The sequence below is a fragment of the Microchirus variegatus genome, assembly GCF_963457635.1.
Source record: "Microchirus variegatus genome assembly, chromosome: 17".
NCBI lineage: Eukaryota > Metazoa > Chordata > Actinopteri > Pleuronectiformes > Soleidae > Microchirus > Microchirus variegatus.
In genome coordinates this window covers 10,536,894-10,557,206 of record NC_139818.1, presented here as the reverse complement: position 1 = coordinate 10,557,206, position 20,313 = coordinate 10,536,894, and the positions used below count along the sequence as shown (strand labels likewise).

The following is a 20,313-nucleotide window of genomic DNA, read 5'->3' as shown; positions in this document are numbered from 1 at the left end:
AGCAATATGGCAAATCTAATCATGGCCATATTCAAACCAAGCATCAGAATGAGGGAAACAACACTGATGTAAATGTGCTGGTCTTGCAGAGACTGCTGGAAAAAGCTGTGCTTTGTTGAGGTTAGCACTCTTGCCTTTGCAGCAAAAAGACCAGGGTTCGACACCCTGTTGGAACAAGGGTCTTTCTGCATGGAGTTTGCATGTTCTCCCCGTGTGTGCATGGGTTTTCTCCCACAGTCCAGAAACATGCAGATTTACGGATGAGGCAAAGCACTCTAAATTGACCCTGATGTGGACTGTGTGGCAATAGTAATTCAAATATTCACTTCACTAATAAGGTATGCAGGAGATCATCTGTGAATGTCAAAACTACAGCAACAAAAGATCATACTGCCCCTTTATTAGGTGTCCCATGTACCTGATGAAGTGGCAGATGAGTGTCTGTCACCACACACCACATCATAATGTCACTGTGTGTCAGGTGGAGGAGGGAGGGCACACTTGTTTGAAGAGTCCACGGGAGGACAGCAGAAGGACATATGGAGGAAATGTTTGAGACGTGCTGAAGCTGCTGAGAAAAACAATGAGGACGAAGCGGCAGAGGAAAGTTTGTGTCCTTCTACCCAACAAACAGCATCTGGACTCTACAGTCAGGGTGAGTGACTTTGTGTCATTCAAAATCAGTTCATTGATTTGTTTTAGTGTCTTATTTTCCGAGTGCATCACTTGATTTAAAAAAGAAATCTATATGAAGGTGAAAAATCTATAACGATTTGTAAGAAAGCTATGAAATGGTATGATGTAGCCATGAACCATTCAATTCCTGCCTTCACTGTCCACAATTCTGGCTGTGCTGGCATATCAGCTGCATATTGATGAATGAAGTGGTTAATGACAAAACTGTGATATAATGATCAAGACCTGAAGAAAAGCACTATATAAAAATACTGATATTTTGTTAATAAGGACACAATTTAAGTCGAGCTTTCTCACGTAATGGTAATTTTCCTCTATGCTTGTCAGGACATGGTGAAGACTATAAGTCTTTATAGGCTGAAACTGTAAATCTTATGTGGTTGTCAAGGTCAGGGCTGTGCTTTTATTATTCTCGTGTCACAACTGAAATGAGAAGACATTTGTCAAACGTTTTATGCAAAGTAGAGTGGAAGTTGAGTTGCTTAAGATTCCATTAATATACCTGTTAATTAACATTATAGGTAATGACTCATTGACATGAGTACATGCTCTTATATATAAAGTACATTAAAGTACATTATACATTGACAGTACATACACACATACAGTACATACAATATGTGCTCCTATGTAGGAAGACGGCATCAACAAAATGATTCTATGTAAGTACAAGTCAGTCACCACAATGTAGCCATAATATTTCATGTTTCAGGTATTTTCCTTCCAGAATACAGAACACTTTAATCTGATTAAACATCACCTTCTCTTACTTATTTTACCTGTTTTTAATTTCATGCACTTTTAGAAGGCCTCTAATACCCTGCAGCACTAGTAGCACTTTCTGTTTTTACGTATTGTTTTTACGTATTATTTTATTGATTTTATGTAAAGCACTTTGGGTACCGTCTGGCTATTGTAAAGTGCTATACAAATAAAACTTGATTGATTGATTGATTGATCTACACTAATCCCAAATTACTGTTTACATGGCAGTGTCTTGTTGTCTCAGTATATTGCTGTTACAGTGTGTGTTTTTCCAGGTGAAAGCCAGAGGCCACGAGGTGCTGAGCAGTGTGCTGAGGCAGCTCGGCGTCTGTGACCTCCACGTCTTCGGCCTGGCTGTTCTCAGAGGTCAACGAGTGCCTGGGGAGGAGGGGGGGGGGGAATGTTTTCGCTTCATTTACTGTGGAATGCTGAAACATCAGGGAGGCTGCTCGTGTTCAGGGAGCTTACGCACAAGAATGGGATATACACTCTTAGAAATAAAAATGCTAGAACAATATAAGGTTCTTTGGCCTGTCCTCATAGGAGAACCCTTTTTGGCTCCAGGTAAAACCTTTTTATAAAGGTTCCACCTGGAACCCTTTTGGAGGGTTTTACAAAGGGTTTTAAAAGGGTTTCACCTGAACCCTTTGTTCAGGAAAGGGATTTTAAAGGGTGTCTGGATCAAAATGGTTCTTACTGGAACCATTAGTGTTACCAAGGACCCTTGGTTAGGGTTAGAGTTCTGTCTCAGTACTTTATCACACTATTTGAAAGAATGACAAATTCAGTTGTATAACTGTGTCAAATAGTAACCAGTATCAATCTAAGATCACAAACAATAACATTTATATAGAGCCTTTGTAGTCTCTTACATAAATACTTCTTCAGTTAGAATAATTATTTGTGAGACCAAAACTAGAAAAACATCCTTGCATTAGAAAATATCATCATCAAGGTGAATTTCAGCTGATAGTGATGTACACCTAATAACTCAATGTATCCCTAATATTCTCTTCTTAGTATACAAACTTAACTAATGTTAATTATTATTATTATTGTTATTAAGAAAAGCATTTTTTGACTTGATTCCACCCTGTGTCATCAATGTTCCTAGATAATGAATATCTCTTTCTTGATTTGGACCAAAAGCTGAGTAAGTACTTTGGCAAAAGATGGAACGAAAGCACAACAACAGTGAGTTATTTGTTAATGTCTTAAAACTTCTGTACTAGGTTATTAACCAGATTACCCGTAAGAATGACTTTGTACTCTGTTGAAATCTCATCAGGTCCCATTTATTGCATTTCTGAGAGTGCAGTATTACGTAGAGCATGGAGAGCTCGTCTCGTAAGTGAGTCTCACAACATTTTAATATTTCCATGTATTCTTTTGTTTTGTTGAACATATGTACACCACACAGTCTTGACGTCATGTTTCACTGTGACTCTGGTTGTTTCCAGTAGCAGCAAAGTGCTCCAGCTCTACTACACTGAGCTGCGGGAGAAGGCGCTGCGCTCTCAGAGCCGTCATCAGGAAGCTCTGTTCTTCCAGTTAGCTGCGTCTGCACTTCAGGCTGAAGTGGGAGATCAGGATGTGAATGAAGAAAGACGAGAGGGAAGACAGAGACATTATTTTCTCCCTGAAGAGTACTTCCCCTCCTGGGTAAAATAAATAAAGTGTGTCCATGGTTGTGTACAGTACTGTGTAAAAGTCCTGAGCTGTGATTAGAGTTGCCATAATGACCATAAATATGTATTGCTCAGTCCTTTTTATTAGAAAATACTAATCTGCTATTAAAATAAAATTTAAAAAAAATTTCAGAAAAAACATCTGCACTATAAAGTGTCAAGTATTAAGTATGTCTTCCATCTTATGCTTCAACAAAAGCAGGATTATGGTTGCTGTAAAAACATACATGTTTATAATATATAAGGCCAACTTTCCAGTAAAAATGCCAAAGGTCACAAAGTTTCATGTAAAAGCACAAGTTAACAACAGCAAGGCCAACAACAAAGCTGGCTGTGGCTTTGTGCAGACCTCTGCACAGTACTGTATGTGTAACACATATAAGCTTCGTGTCCTCAGCTGATAAAGCGTCGCGGGCGAGACTACCTGCTCCGGCACTGTCCAGTGTTGCATGATGAGCTGAGAGGTTTGTCACGCAGCCAGGCTGTCCTGCGGTTCATAAAAGAGGCCAACAGCCTGCAGGATGGACCGCTCACCTTCTACAGAATGAGGCAGGTGAGACCACATCCAGGTCACGCTCACTCATGAAAACCAACACAAATCTGTAAAGAAGCAGACTGACATAGCTGGTTTTCAGGTTTTGTTTGCTTTTTTTTTTTGCAATTGTAGAGGTTTAGTGTGTCTCTGACACTTTTGGTGCTCTGTGAATCTGTATTGTAACTGCTGCATCTGTTATGTGTCAATTGTGTCTTGTTTTTACATTCTGCTTTTTTCCATCTGTCATTTCATGCCCAGGAGAAAAGAGAGCGGAGAAGATCAATCCGTCTTGGTGTAGCAGAGAAAGGGGTCTATATTTACAAGGTGGGTCCTTGGTAACAACTCATTCTACAGTTTAATGTTTTATTTTATGCATATCTCCCTTTATTATATAACATTTTTGGACTTGTGAGGCAAAAAATGGACAACTCTGTGAAACAAGGCCCCTGACTAAAGTACTCATACAAGGGTTAGAGTTACAGCTACACTGCATTTCATCAAAAAATAAATATATAGCATAACGAATCTCATATTGAGCCACATTTCTTTATATTATCAAAGTAAATAATATGGCAGAAGAGGTTTAAATCAATATATATTGTATACATATGAACAAGCTTTATAATATATTTTTTTTTCCTTCAGGAGGTGGAAGGGAAACTGTGTCTATCGTATGATTTTCCTTGGACAGACATTGAACGCGTCACTTTCCAGGTAGCAGCCTGAAAACACACAAACAAACTTGCATATGTCCTATATACGTTTAAATGCGATATCACGTCCAGATCTCTTGCTCTCATTCAGGGCGGCAGGTTTGAAGTTTCCGTCGTGGGCTCTCTGTGTCTCCCTAAGCTGGTCTACCACACTCATTCAGCCTTCCACTCCAAACACATCCTGAAGCACCTCAGAGACAGTCACCGCTTCCACATCGACACCAGAGATGCAGCTATGTCCAGCAGCTCCAGGACATGCAAGGTCAGTTCTCAGGGCTTTGTCTCTGTTGTATGTCAACATTCAAGGCCAAGTATTGGTTCTAATTATAAATGAATGCATAAAATGTTTCTCTCACTATTTTATACTTTGAAGAAATAGTTCATCCTTTAAAGGTCTATAGGAGGTTTAATGAGTATAGGTATATAAGTGTTTGGTTTTAGCCTTTAGGGCAAGGGTCTTGCCTTACAGAGGCTGCCATTTTGCCCCACCATGTTTCTACTGCAGCCCGAAAAGACCTCCTCTCAACTTTAAACCTGCTCTTATGTAACAACAATGCTTATGTGTCTTCTTCTTTCCTCCGCTCTGTATTTGCAGCCAGTCACCTCTACAAAGAGACCTACGTCTGTGACACCGCACGTTTGAGACAGAGACTTCAAAGTCGCAGCCTCACCTCCTCCATGTCTGACTGTAGTGTTGCTGTCAGAACAAGCACAACCTGGTTCGAAGAGGTAGAGGAGGATGAGGAGGAGGAAGAGGGAGGTGAAGGCTCTGTCGCAGGTCAGCTAAGAGGGGGTTTTGGCACTATATGTCTCAGTTCGTGTGTCAGCTTCTACCCGTTTAGTTTTCTTAGTGAACATAATAAATGAGAACAACACTGTAGAGCAATATTTTCTTTCTAGATGCTGTTTTTCACTGTTCACAGTTGCGCCTTATAATAATTTGATTTAGCTGTATTTTTCTCTATATTATATTTTGTTGTAGCTTCAGAGAATTGACATGTCCAAATAGTGTACTTTCACACTTTAAATTCACATACAAATAATGGCTTCTAGTTTCACTATAAAACACAATTAAAATGAATGAATTAAACAGCTACACTCTGTGAAATGATGATTTAATGTGACATTTACTTCAAAACCTATGAAATCTTGGCAATAATGTTTAAGATAAATACTGTATACTCTGACAAACACTCGGTTTATGGAACCACTGTCTTTTTTCTGGCAGAGTTTGAAATGTTCAGTGATGAAGCAGAGGAGGTGTTTGTTGACGACCCGGACGAGGTCTGCTGGCTTGCTGAGCTTGTTTATGGTGTGTCGGTCGATGGACCCTTAGTGACACCCTCTTCTTGGACAAGTAAAGTATAACAAAACTGACTTACAGTCATTAAAAATGATTTCATTTAATGAATGATTTGTTTTCATTTTCACGTCCTCTCTCATGACCAGCTGTCACCATGAAAATGAAACAGGTGAGCAAAGTACACATCACCTGGACTCTGACTCTGATTTGAGTCCAGCATCAAAGGTTTTAATGCTCTCTGTGACCTTTTTCAGGTTCTGAGAAGGAGAGCTGATGAAGAGGTCGCTGTGGACTAATGTAGAGCCACAGGCAAAAACTGACTCATAACACACTCCGTAGCTCAGGACACGACCCCTAATATTGCTGTCCTGACATTTTGCATGGCCTTCACATAGGCAATCACAGACCTGACAAATTCTGACCCTGATGCATAAATTATACCAATAATTACCCTGGCCAATGTCAACTGTCCAGCTGTCCCCATAACCCCCAAAAGAATAAGTAGTATAGATGGAGTTCAATTGTATGTTACAGTTCAGTAAACACATGATAATTAATGATATTGTAGGAATACATCTCATTTCCAGTTAGCTTGGTAATAATTATGACAACAGTGTCCAAATGAAGAGATAATGTTACAGTTATTCCCAAAGTAATATCCAGCGAACAGCTTGATAATGAGGATCACTCCAGCCTACCATCAGTGTAAAACTTCCACACGACAAAGTTTGGGAAGCAATATTGGTAATAGTTATCGTAATATAAAGTTGAAATTCAACCATTCTTATGTTATGTTTTGTTTCAATCCAATACTTTTCATGTTATGTTTAAAGGCGCCATATGTAAGAATGTGGCCAAAAACGGTTGCTACACTCAAATTCAAAATACCGAGGTCTTTTAGGTTTCGTTGCCTCCTCCGTTGTAGGTCAGACGTGACTGGCAACCTGTGGTTGCTCGGCAGCTGAGACTCTACTGACGGCGGTAGGTGGCGCCACATAAACATGATTTGCAGTCTGCAAAATATATTTTTTAATGCGAATATTTTGGCTGTACTGTTGTTGTTGGTGAGTTCAGTTTGTTATATGAATATTATTCCTGAGTCTCTGTGACATATTATGAGGATATTATCGCCAGTTGCTTTAGATTAATTACAAAATGCACCTTTAATGAAATGTGCAAATATCCTTGATTTCTTTACTATAATGTAATAATCATAAATTTGATCATTGATTGTAACTTTTGTGTATAAACAATAAAGTTTTTCAGGCGGTCATGATGAACACACAGCCAGTGTCTCTGGTTGACTATCTATTGCCTACTTATGCTCTGTGAACAACTGTATTTTATCAAAGAAAAAATATATAATTAAATAAATAAATAAATACATAGCGTAAAAAGTCTCATATTGAGCCACATTTCTTTGTATTGTCAAAGTCAATAATTTGACAGAAGATGTTTATGGGAGACATTATTGGGATTTAACCTTAAAGACTGTATGTGAGTGAAGATAATTAAACACAGGTGTGAGCAATAACGAGCAGGTGTGAGTAATTAGAGGAAACACAAGTGTAAATACACACAACTAGAAATAAACCATGGAAGGAAATACAGCGTAAAAATAGATGATGGTGAAGATGTTTCATGGTGAGTTGGTATTTTATGATGAGTTGTGACTATATGAATATTAAGTAATTAAAGAAGACTGAAACTGTGGGTCCTCTCCATTATATAGTATATTCCCATAGGCAACAACTAGTTGAGGAATTTTGTTGTGTAGTCTTCACTTCCCCCTACACCAAATACAAAAATTACCCGTCTTTTCAAATTTTTAGTTTCTGACTCAGGGAAAGTGGAGAAAAAAAGAGTGAAATTCACAACTAAAATACCGTATCTCTGAATGACTTCAAGTGAGAGACGAGTGAGTAAGTGTGTGAGTGTATGTCTCAGGTTAGACAAAGTTATAAATCTTAAAAATTCCGCAGAAATGATTCAAATGTTTTATGGAAACATGCATACATATGCAGGTTTATAGTTGCTTATATGCACCGAGCATATAACTAGTCAATGTCAGTGGGAAATCCAGAAACAGACCCATCACTGATATCGATTAAAATCATTATCTTGCAAATCTTGATTATTCATAGTCTAATTCCCCCCCAAAAAATTATCTTATCATACATGAAAATGTCATTGTTTAGTCAACCAATCTGTGAGATGATGACAGTGCTTTCATAGGTAGAGTAAAATAAATACACCAGAATAAAACATGACTCAACTCTGATTCATTTATGTGAGTTAATTCGATGAGTCATCATGAATTCCTGTTCAAATAAGTACACTGATGAATATCAACTGGGTTTATGTGGGTTCACGCACAAGGAGGATTCAAGAGAAATGAAGACATATTAGAAACATTAGTATTGTGTTAAGCAACCGTATTATATGTTACTCGAAAGAAATCAGAGGTGAATTCAAAAGTGTGGGGAAAAACAGCAGAGAAACTGCAAAACAAAGTAAAATGCATATATAACTGGCAGATTTGTTACTGATCACATTAACGATAATTCCATTCACTGATCACATTAACGATAATTCCATTCAAGTTATTTCCATTATTTTATTGCTGGCAGTGAACCAGCAATAATATATTTAACAAGAAAGTAAGTAATGTACAACAGAATAAGTCATGGTCATTTGAACCTATTTTCCTTTATTTTGCTTTCCTGCCAATCACCTGATCCAAACTCCAGTCTTATAGATGGCGGTATTGCATTTGTAGGCTTATTTGACAGCCGCCGAAAAATCCAAGAGAAGAAGAAATAGACGAAGAACCAATTAGCGACAGCCTGTGACCCAAACACGGAAGCAGCGTCAACATCTGCGAAAGCAAAAGTTGAAACTCGTTTTTAGATGTATCGATGGAAACAAAACGTTATTTTTTAAACTTAAACAGCATACAAATATAACAACTGCTTACGTAAGATGGATTTTTCTTGGTTTCACATCGCTGTGCCGCTCTGTTTAGCGGTTTTATGTGTTGTCACGGGACAGACGCAGGGTAAGTGGATTAAATGTGATACAACTGAAACTGGGAATACGGAGGAATTAAATTTAGCAGTAGCGTTGACACTACAGTTGTCAAATATTGAGTGCTATTCTTAAAAAATGGGTATGTGGGTATGTAATATAAACCAACAGCGCCCCTACGTGGCTCTTTTGCTCCCTGTGTTTCTCTTCAGTGATGCCGCCTGCCATGTCCGCCGCCCTCGGTGTGTCCTCACTGGCTGCCGGTGTAGCGCTGGTGCTATGGAGGGATATAAGGTCGAAGATGAGGGGTGAAGGCCGGACTGTGAGCGGTCTGCTCAGTCAGTATGTGTCGCTGAAGGCTGTGGGCTGGCTGGGCAGGAGGCAGAGGAGGAAACTTGAAGCGGACACTCTCAATGTGAAGCAGGTTCAGGAGGAGACGCTGCTGAAGCGCTTGCGTAGTAACGCAAACACATGTTATGGACGCCAGTATGACTTCAGCTCAATGAAAGGCAAGATATCAGGTTTTCATTTCCATGGAACAAACTGAAGTGTGGATATTTGGGCCAGTGTATTCACCGGCACGTGTATACACTAATAAAACCAGTGAACACACACTCACACACTTCACTTCACACTCACAGACAAAGTCAGAGTGGTGTCATTGTCTGAGTCTGTGGGCTGCAACTCTCTCAAACACAAAACCAGGACATAACTGAGGTTATGGGCATGATAAGGGTTTATTAGACATCATTTAATCAGTCAAAGATAATTTAACCTTGAAGTGCAATAACATTTACCCTTTTCCATATTTAATATAACATGAAAAGATGAGTTGTCTGCATGACACAAAATGCTATCAAGGCCCCTTTCAGTAGATTCAGTCAGCCTATTTCAGTGAATTGACAGTGTTTCTCAATCTTCGTCCTGTATATAGCACGTTTTAGATGTTGCCCTCCTCCAACACACCCTATTCAAATGAGTGGATTGTTATCACGCTTTGTGGAGAGGGAGAGCTGACCATTTAAATCAGGTGTGGTGGAGCAGGCAGGCCACGGTTGGCGTAGTGGTTAGCGCTCTTGCCTTTGCAGTAAGAAGACCTGGTTGGAACAAGGGCCGTTCTGAATGGCGTTTGCATGTTCTCCCTGTGTGTGTATGGGTTTTCTCCAGGTTCTCTGGCTTCTTCCCAAAAACATAAAATATGGGGATTAGGTAACCTGACCGTAGGTGTGAGAGTGTGAGTGAATGGTTGTTTATCTCTTTATGTGACCCTGCGATGGACTGGCGAACTGTCCAGCGTGTACCCCGCCTATCGTCCTATGTCAGCAGCTATGGTGGAGGATAAAGCGGTAGAGAATGGATGGATGGTGTCGGAGCAGTCAAAAAAAACCGTCTTTTCTCTGATGTATAACAAGAAATGTCTCACTTAGTCTCTCCACACGTGCACACACACGCATACTGGTTTGCTCAGCTATTTTTCTTTAGGATACTGCATTTTTTTGTCATTTAGACAGCCTATCCCTAACCTTAACAGTAACCAGTCAGTGTCTAACCCTAACCTTAACCTTACCACAATGAAAACATCAGCCCTTAACTAGTTCCTTAGCAGTTCGGTTCTGCCTGATGAGAACTGGACTTTGCTGTCCACTAAGGATTACAAACACCCTGGTTTATGCAACAATTCTTTTAAGGGACTGCAATAATTGTCATTCATTTGGAGAGAGTAAACAAAGCATACCTTACCTCAACCTAACCACAATTCACATCCTAGCCCAAACCCTAACCAGATTGTCAAAAATTAGGTTCTGCCTCATTTAGGATGAGCTATGAGTATGTAGTAGTAGTATAGTAGTGTAAGTATTATTTTCATATTGTCTGAGTCTATAATCTGTGACAGAGTCAGAACCACAGAACTGCAATACTACTGAGATTATTGCCCCCAAGAAGTGTTTTTACTAGACATCAACGTTTTTTGTAGTAATTAAGATAATTCATTTCATTATCAATCTATCTTTACATCAGTAAACTGATTGATTGATCAATCAAAAATTGAGATCAAATCAAAGATTTTCTTTATCTTGTGGTCAATAATATATGAAAAAGAATTGCTGTATATGCACTTCATAAATCTAATCAGGTAAACAAGAGAATGTTTTTTTTTTGCTTATTTTTAGTCAACCAACATCGAGCAAACTGAACACGAATCCCAAATGTGCCCTCGTATAACAACTATTTTATGTACTGTGACTGTCCATAAAAAAACGCTTATAAAGGCACAATATTGACTTTTATGAGCTCATCAATCTCCTGAGGAATTAAAATATCTAAGAGAAAAAAATTTAATGCCATTAACATGGAGTTTAATTTTTGTCTTTGGTAACCATGTGTGACAAGTTTTAGCTCAAATATCTTAAAGCATTGAGCTTTCTCATCAGCAAAATTAACTCGTTTTTTATTTTGTTAAACTGAGCAATCTTTATGTGACTTAAATTGCTTTTTCACAGTTACTCTCTTGTTTCAGACAGTGCTGACTTCCGGGCACGTCACCCCATCACCACATATGAGCATTACAGAGAGTTCATCAGACGCATCGCTGCAGGGGAGGAGAAGGTGATCATTGCCATGAAGCCACTGATCCTGGCCATGACCTCTGGGACATCAGGATCCAGTGCCATGCTGCTCAGCACCAAAGATACCAACACTGAGTTCTTTCTGCAGGTGAGGCTTTTGCTGGTTTTCCACCAATAGACACATTAAAGCATGAAAATGATCCTATTAATTTGTGTCTTTCCACTAGGGTGTCACTGTATGTTTGGATGCCATGCGGCAGGCATTCCCTGCAACAGACAACCTGCAACGCACGACTAAGTTCTTCTACACACCTACTTTTCGGAAGTCTGAGGCTGGCATTCCCATCGGACCAAACTCCTCCACTCCAGCCTCTTCTCGCCACATGCTAAATCTCTATACCACCCCTGCACCTGCCTTTGAGGTACAATAAATGCATTTGTCATTTTGGAATTATTTTCTTTGTCACATGATTGATGATTCACAGTATTCGATGGTCATTTTTTTCTCTTTGTTTTGTATTCCTGTGTCCTAAGGTTCTCAGTGAAAAGGACACTCTCTACCTGCACCTACTGTTTGCTCTGAAAGATGCCAGTGTAGGAACACTCGAGTCCAACTTTGCATCCACAGTTTTCTATGCTTTCAGTGCCCTACAGGTACAATAATGGTTTATTAACTCTTTTATATATGGTTGCATTTAACGTAAAAGTGCCTCTTGTTTCTTTTCGACTAGAGTTGATTTCTAAATGCAGAAAAGTCTCAAACATTTTACATGTATTTGTGTGGAATTTCCAGGGGGTGCAGGTTATGGCCTCAGGAAGAAATGATTAGATTTTAGTGGAGACATGGTTTATGAGATGGGGGAATGTATCCCCACTTTGGGAAACTGAGCAGCCTTGGAGTGCAGTCTGATCTCCTCTTCATCCTGTAGGATCGTTGGCAGGAGTTAGTGGGAGACATTGAACAGGGGAAAGTCAGCAATGCTCTGGCTCTTGATCCTAAAGTGAGGGCGAGACTCGAAGCTCTCATGAAGCCAGACCCAGAGAGAGCTGCTCAGCTGCGGGCCCACTTTAAGGAAGGCTTCAGGGGAATCGCCACGCGACTTTGGCCTCACCTCCACCTCGTGTTGACAGTCGACTCAGGCTCCAATCAGATCTACGGGGAAATTCTAAGGGAGAATTACTGCCAGGGAGTGCCTTTCTACTCACCATTCTATGCTGCCACTGAAGGTGAGTACCAGTACACAACCAAAATTATTTTATACCAGCTGCTATAAATGATAATGTGGAAGTCGGTTGAGATGGTACAGTGCCAGCAAATTTTTCTTTGATGTAACAGGTGAATGACTAGCAAACATCAAGAATGACCATATCCGTTTGGCTAAAAGTATAAAAACAAATTATGAAAAGAAAACAGCACTGATATAATTTTACCCAGAAAATGTAGTGGTTTTTTTTTTATTTATTTGTATTTTTCAATTAATTTCCCATCAAAAGTACCTCTCCTGCTTTAGAGTTATGCACTTTTTCATTGTTCACATATGAAGCATTATTTGATACCACTATTGCTCCTGATAATGGTAATTTTGTAATGTTTGACTGTTTGTAATTTAAATAGCTTAAAAATAAAAGGTCAACCGTTTTGGTCACAAAAAGAGGGCTTTCTATTTATTATGTATATCATCTGCATATTTACTATCAAAAATGAATATCCTAACCATTAGTGTGTTTGAATAAGTATATAATGCCTTTCTAAAATAAACCTTATTTGGTTCCTTAGCCTTAGAATAAGCTTTTTACGTACTTACAGAGGCCATCAACTTGTACAGCCATACTTCTACAGCAGCCTATAAAGGACACACTAGCAAGAACGTGTACTTTGCATATTGGAGCGGAAGCTTAATACTCATCAAAGAAGAACTACATTGTTTTTGGTATGTGAAGACCATTGTAGTTCCACTAGAAAAAAGGAGGTGTGAGCGAAGGAGTGTTACATTTGTCTCTTAATATGTCCTTTCCCACATTGGAGAAAGTCTGTTTTTAATTATCATTATTTAAGTGTTTACATGCTAAAATCATCATACGCTTTAATTGAATGCATGGACCCGGGCAGGTCTGATAGGGGTCAACCTTTGGCCTCAGGAGCAGAACAGACGCTATTGTCTATGTCCTCGCTCCATGTTCTGCGAGTTCCTGCCAGAGCGCAGCCTCGAGGAGGAGACGCCTGACACTCTGCTCATGGACGAGGTGAAGGAGGGACAAAACTATGAGCTTGTCATTACAAATGCATCCGGACTCTTCAGGTACATAATCTCAAATCTCCTTTTTGCTTTAACATGGTATATTGTTTGTGACCTCCATGGTTAGACGATTGTGTGGTCTGACTTTTTCCAAGTGCCCTTCAGCCAAATTGTAGGCTATAAAAAGTTGTGTGATTAAAATTATGGCCCATAATTACCTTGTGTTGTTGTGATTTGGTTTCACTTGACTGCACTGCATGATGAAGCTTATTTCAAGATTTGTGCTCTGGCTTCACCAGGCAATCTAATCTGCAATTAAAGTCAAACAAAAGTATTGATATTTATGTTTTGGACAGTTTGGTAGTGACATTGATATTGGCTGTTTTGCAGATATAACATTGGAGACATTGTGAAAGTTGTTGGATTCCACAATCAGTGTCCCATTGTTGAGTTTCAGTACAGGTACAGTTTCACACTATGAACAAGTAAATGCATGTGCATCGTTTTTAGTTGTCCTGTTGTCTGCCTGAGCACATTTTCATCTCATGTCTGTCTCCTGGTAGACGAGGGCAGATGTTGAACGTTCGAGGGGAGAAGGTTTCTGAAGCGCTGTTCCTTGACACTCTGAAAAAAGCTGTTGCTCAGTGGCCAGGAGCTCAGCTGGTCGACTACTGCTGTGCAGAGAGTGGCATCCTGGGTAAGATATTTTGAATATGGTTCTCGGTTGTATCAGAATGTTTAATCTGAGCTATTTTTGTATGGAGTCTTCTTTAGCCTGGCTCTCCAGGACGAAAAGGTGTAAAAAAGTCTTATGGGTCTTAAATGTTGCAGTCTTAAAATAGATGCTATTGCTCCCATGAGCCCTCTTGTCAAAGCTCCACCCCAAAGAACACAGGAAGTCATAGTCTGCTGGAAATATGAATTTGGCTGCACTTTCTCAACCGTTTTTTTCTATGACTCGCTCACTAACATCTGGCTATCGTCTCTGCTTCAGTGGTATACACCTGTTAGGTAGGATGCATCCAGACAGGAAGATCGGTTAGTAACAGATGGATACAGAAAATCATTCCATCGTGATCTGAATGAAATTATTACTATTATTTTCAAGTCTATTGAGGGAGGATTCCAACAAATAAGACAAAACATGTTGCAGAAAAACATTACAGAACTAACTTGAAAATCTCACAGTGTCAAAAAAAATAAAAAGTTCCTTTATCCTCCCAAAAATATATCATACAGCTTACTTCATGGAGGTAGCAAATCTTACTTTACTGTTGTGTTGCAGGAGATTCAATAGGCGGCTCAGATCCTCATTACCAGGTGTTTGTGGAGCTGAAAGGTGTGAGGAACCTCACAGAAGAACAACGGTACAAGGTGTGCTCATCAGTGCAAGCAGCAAAAATAGACAAAAACTTTGTCACTTAATCTTGTTTGCCTGAATGATTTCTTCCCTCCTTTCTTTCAGCTGGACGCCTGTCTCCAGCAGGACTCGCCTGTCTACAGGTCTTTCCGTATCAAAGGCAGCATAGGATCAATGAGGGTGCAGCTTGTGGCCGAGGGTGCATTCAAGGAGCTTCGTAAGCAGATGATGGCCTTCTCAAACACTTCACCTAACACTTTCAAAATGCACCGAGTACTGAGCAGGAAAGAATATGCTGAATTCTTACTGGGCAAAACGATTTCCTGAAAGCTCTGAAACTGTTGTGGAACAATCTTGTGACTCTCACAGTGGTCCATGCTGACTGACTGAATCATCTTATCTTGACTATGTTAATATACATATATAAAACTGCATTTACAATTTTATTGATAGAAACTGTTCAACTGTTGTCATTTTGTTTAATGTGTCAGGACACATGGTCCTGTGCAACAAACACAGGAGATCTGTGCTTAAGATTTATTCTTTCTTTCCTACATTCTTACTGCTACACAATATTTTTCATAATCTTTTTTGAACAGAATTAGAAATAAATCCCTTATTGGCATTGTACAAAAACATAAGAAAATTAGATGTGCTTTAAGTTATCAGTGACACATGACATGTGTAATCATTGTCGTTTTATTTCCTTGAGGAAAAAAATCTAATATAAAACTCCCCTCTTATAGGGATAGTGTGGATGTATGAGATACTTGCACATAGTTTATATTGTAGCAAGGACACGGGCAAAATGCTCTCACTGACGACATGGCAAGGACACAAGGAAAATAGATATTAGTCACTTGATAAAAACCTTAACAAGAATATATTTTCTGCTTCATTTCACTGTTAGGCAGCTTTTCTTGACTGGTAACTGAAGTTTGTAAATCACTCATTCTCCTGCACCAAAGTCCATCGAGACTCCATAGAGCTTGTGTGGACATTGGTGCTGCTGTTGTGCTGCTGCCACGATTTGTACATTGTTGACACTTGCGTGAATTAGAGCAAAATGTTTTAAACACCCAAGTAACACAGTAACAGATTTGCTCCAAGCCTGTATGCCCAGCCTATTCAAATGGTGGCCCAAAAGCAACCTCTTAATGGCCCAGCCTGTGGTCGCACCAGAAATACTGAGATGACACTAGAAAAACAGATTCCTTCATAAATTCCTACAGTGGCACTGACCTTGAACGAAGCAACCTGTGTGGCCTGTGATAGTTTTGATGTATGTGACACGTTTATCTTATTACTTCACCTCACAGAGTGTGAGTGAAGTATTGTTTTTAGTGGTTCTGTCTGTCTGTCTGTCTGTGCTTCCGCTTTTGCACTTGCCAACAGAGGCCACCAGAGGCTTGTTGTGTGAATGGGGTGAAGTCTGCCATATCTGATTGCCTTGTTTCAAATAGAGCAAGCTTTTTTCTTAAGAGATGCACTTCAGTTTCCAGACAGAAAAGGTTTTCTAACAGCTGGATACAATATAATATATAATATAGTCTTAATATGTCATAAACTGAAGTCGGTGTAGATTTTTTCAAGGAGCCTTTTGTTGAGTGACTAAAATTTGGATTTCCTTGTGTCCCCGCTGGCAACCATATTGTCAGTGAGAGTGATCCTCTGTGTCTCAGGCTAGAGCATGATACTCATTATATAATCTGACTTCTTCATCTGCAAACCAGAGGTAAGCAAGTCTGAACAGTTGCAAGGGCAGAATAATGAACATTTAACACATCAGTATTTAGCTTTATGATGGTAAATTCAGTATACAATTAATCCATTTTATAGTTTTTCTACCGTCTACACTTGTAGTAAGCCATGTATAATGATGTCAAAGATGTAAAAGTGTTGAGCTACCCATTGAACATGCCTTTTCATGAATGCATGTTACCTTCACATGTTGCCTGAGGTGCTCTTTCTCCTGCAGGGTCCCTCATTCAAAAAGTGGGTTAATATTTTTAGTAACATCCAATTTCGGCAATTTTGCTTCAAAACAAATGGCATTTGCGTGAGACGGCAATGTAATGTAATGTTATGTAAAGAACTAAAGGCTGATGTCTTGGCTTTTATTCTCTAAACCGTTTAATCTATGGTTACCTCAGTGAAATCATCTTTCTCACATTCTCAAGCACATTGGTGAGGTTACTTACATACTTAACATTTAAAGGCTCCTGTGATATTAAAACTGATTATATATTTACACATAAATCAAAAAAACTCGAAAAACCTTTAAAGCTAAAACTAAAAATACACATTAAAATAATTTCTCTCAAGACAGTTGAAAATGTAAACAGAAAAGTGGGATATTTTGTTTAATATGTACAATATGTTGTATTACGCTTACATACTTTTGTTTATTCAGTAAGAAGTAGAGGTTTCTTTTTTAATAATCCTGTTCAACCAGTGGGAGAAACTTTAAACATTAAAGGGGAATAATGAGAACACAGATACTGTAAATTACTTTTGTCCACGATGTGACTATTTTCATTTGAATTATTCACACACAGACTCTTTTCTTTGAGCTGCTATTTGCGGAGACACTCTGTTTGCCTCCGCCACGTGCCGAGAGGATTTGCGCACAAGCACAGACACGGAGCTTCGGAGCACATCTGCTCAGTCGCAAGTTAATTCAGTGTAAACAGATGAGATTTGAGAATGGCGAGGCCTGATTTCTCAATGGTTTGGCTGAGGAAAGGAAGGACGTGTTTGATTGAGAGGGAGGGAATGTTGCATGTTGAGTGAATGATGCCGGCTATAAAGCTTAACTCTCCATCTCACAGTTCAAGTCAGGATTAGTGCTGTGGGTTTTTCATTCAGGTTTGAAACGGTAAACACATTTGAATGGCTTTCGTAAATAATGATACACCTCATTCATTTTGTATTTCAAATCTGGAGTGGCACATTTTAAATTGAAGTGATGCCCCTGCGTGTTTCCCCTCCAGCACATATTTACATATACGTTAGGAACTATGGGAAATGTAGTTGGGGTAAAATTTCACCTGGCTGCCTGTGTGTCACTCTGTTGTATGAGACTGTGGTGTAGATAGTGAGCATGTTTAATGAATAAGCCTCTTTATTAGAGACAAGCGGAGATGGATGGACTACAAGAAGAAAGGACAATGAGAGGCCATTAAAAATAAATAAACAGTGAAGGGCTGCCAGGGCTTGAATAGGATCTGAGAGCAGGGAGAATACTCTGCTAGTGTGTGCAGTCTGACACACTTGTACTTTCACTATTTATCTTTTTACCCCTCCTTTTCACCAAATCTAGCTCACCTGCTCTGTCTAATGGACTGATGAATGAATGTATGCATTTCAGTTCCCTCTTCTCTGTGGATTTCTCTGACTGACAGGCTGTTAATGATCAGTTTACACAGCATTGCCTCTGATCAGAATCACCACCTGCTCCCTCCCTTGTTATTTGTGTCTGAATTTCTGTTTAATGCCGGCGCAGATAAAGTGCCAGTGCACGTGTCATTGTCACCCACCGCTTCTTTGACCTGATTCTTCTCAGCGCAGACATCTGCAGTTGGCCGCGAGGCCCTTCGATCATGTCAAGTGGAAAGTTATTTTTCAGCCAAAAGATTATAATCTTCACTTTGTGGGCTTCAGGAAGCGCTCGCACAAGATTACCTTCGCCCAACCAGAAATGTATTTCTGCTTCTTTTTTTTTTCGTCACGGATTTTGTTTACTTGACTCCCGATTTGCATTAAGTTGCACTTGATTTATGGTCGAGGAAATGTAATGTGAACATCTGTTTTCCCCTTTCTCTTCTTGCAGGCACTGCCATAGAATAAGAACCTATTATGTCACAGCTGCATTTCTTCATACCACTCCCATGAGTCATTAAAACAAAGAACAGAGTAATATATATATATATATATATATATACACACACACACCATATTCAGTGATATATTGTTCTATTTATGGTTTTTATTCAGGTGATGGCTACAAAACCTGAAGTTGCACATAAATCACAGTGACAATTCAGCTTTGCAATTGAGTAAAACTCAGACTTTCCCTCCCGTTCATAACCTCCTCCAGTCACAATTAAAGTGGACACTATCATCACAGTCTTCCGGCCCATTTTGGCACCTCTTTTGCCAAAAGTTGAGTCCATATTAACATCATTACATTACATCTAAAACTGCAGACCATCTCTAGTGAAAAGAATAGGCTAATCTTTCCCTGTTTAATGTAAAATAAGAACATGTTTATTAAATTGGACAATAAATGTCATGAACTGCTGAGCATCGTCATTAGGTGTTTGCTGTATCAGCTAAGCTGTGCTGTTTGCTTGGGTCAAAGTGAGATAAGATGTGATGTGTCTTTGGTGCGTTCAGCATCAAGTCCTCATGAAAAACATCTCCAGGCTTATCCTTTTAATCCGCTCTTAGCAGCTTTTGCCCCCAGAGCCTTAATTCTCTCATGCGGATATTGTCAAGGATTGTAGAGACCAGCAAGAGAGTAAAAAAGTATATATATATTCAACATCAACCTTATACAGCGCCACCACAAAGTAAATATGTAAGAAGAAAAAAACAATTAAAAAAAACACACACACTTTCACAATTTCCCCTTAAGTCAGACTCGCATGACAGTACAGCACAATACCACATGGTCTGGCTGAATACAATAGGCTGCATTGACTGAAATGCAGGTAATCCATCTTTCCTTGATTTGCAGACATGCACACAAAAGCCATGTGCTGATAGTAGCTCTATGTGGTGTAATGGTGCTGTCACCTGCTCCGAAAGCATCCTCCCTCTCTCCCTGCTCCCTCCTCCTCTCTCCCTCTCTCTACTCTCTACCACAGATGGAAACAGGTCCCCACAGAGGATGCCAGCATATCATTGGCTGGGCTATCACAAGAGTGGATGGAAGCAGGAGCGGGTGAGAGAGAGAAAGAGAGGGAGCGAAAGCTCCAGAGCACTATGCCACAGCATCCTGACAGAGTGCTGAGCTGACGGATGAAAGAGGTGTGGACACATGCCCTATCTTTTTTTTTCTTTGTCTTGCAGATCAGGTTCCTGGTCCACTTATAAATGGAAAACAGAGGTGATATAGAGCATAACTTCTTCCACGCTGCTGCTGGAAGGAGCTCTTTGAGTAAGAGGAGCAGACAATCAACAACTGGGCTGATGGATCAGAAGCTGTCTGGATCTCATCGTCATCAGGACCAGATCCCTCCTTGCTGACTTTTGCCGGTGATTGCTACTCTTAATTTCTCACTTTAAACCTTTTCATTGGTGGAGTGAGTTATTTCAGGTTTCCCCAGGCTGCTCTGCTGTCTTTGGGAGAGGCATCGCTTGGAGACAGGTAGTTAATGAGTTTACTGTAAATGTGTGTCCAAGTGACTGGACTGCC

The 20,313-nt window shown here is 39.6% G+C and overlaps 2 protein-coding genes across 2 annotated transcripts; both read left to right on the top strand.

Annotated features, from left to right (window-relative positions):
- Positions 1-583: 583 nt before the first annotated feature.
- Positions 584-5,996, top strand: LOC310938903 (FERM domain-containing protein 6-like; the record flags this gene model as incomplete). Its single annotated transcript, XM_083903531.1, is given in 14 exon segments — positions 584-655; positions 1,737-1,827; positions 2,576-2,655; positions 2,750-2,808; positions 2,922-3,123; positions 3,547-3,702; positions 3,943-4,008; positions 4,330-4,398; positions 4,489-4,627; positions 4,630-4,659; positions 4,993-5,175; positions 5,626-5,754; positions 5,847-5,869; positions 5,955-5,996. Coding segments are annotated over 14 exon segments (1,341 nt in total).
- Positions 5,997-9,013: 3,017 nt separating this feature from the next.
- On the top strand, positions 9,014-15,218 carry ghdc (GH3 domain containing; the record flags this gene model as incomplete). The annotated part of the gene is made up of 10 exons (XM_083903606.1): positions 9,014-9,213; positions 11,229-11,442; positions 11,522-11,716; positions 11,829-11,948; positions 12,224-12,521; positions 13,405-13,594; positions 13,922-13,993; positions 14,095-14,228; positions 14,817-14,905; positions 14,997-15,218. Exons 1-10 carry the CDS (start codon positions 9,029-9,031, stop codon positions 15,216-15,218), a joined length of 1,719 nt encoding a protein of 572 aa, XP_083759732.1. The 5' UTR covers positions 9,014-9,028.
- Between the last annotated feature and the right edge of the window lie 5,095 nt (positions 15,219-20,313).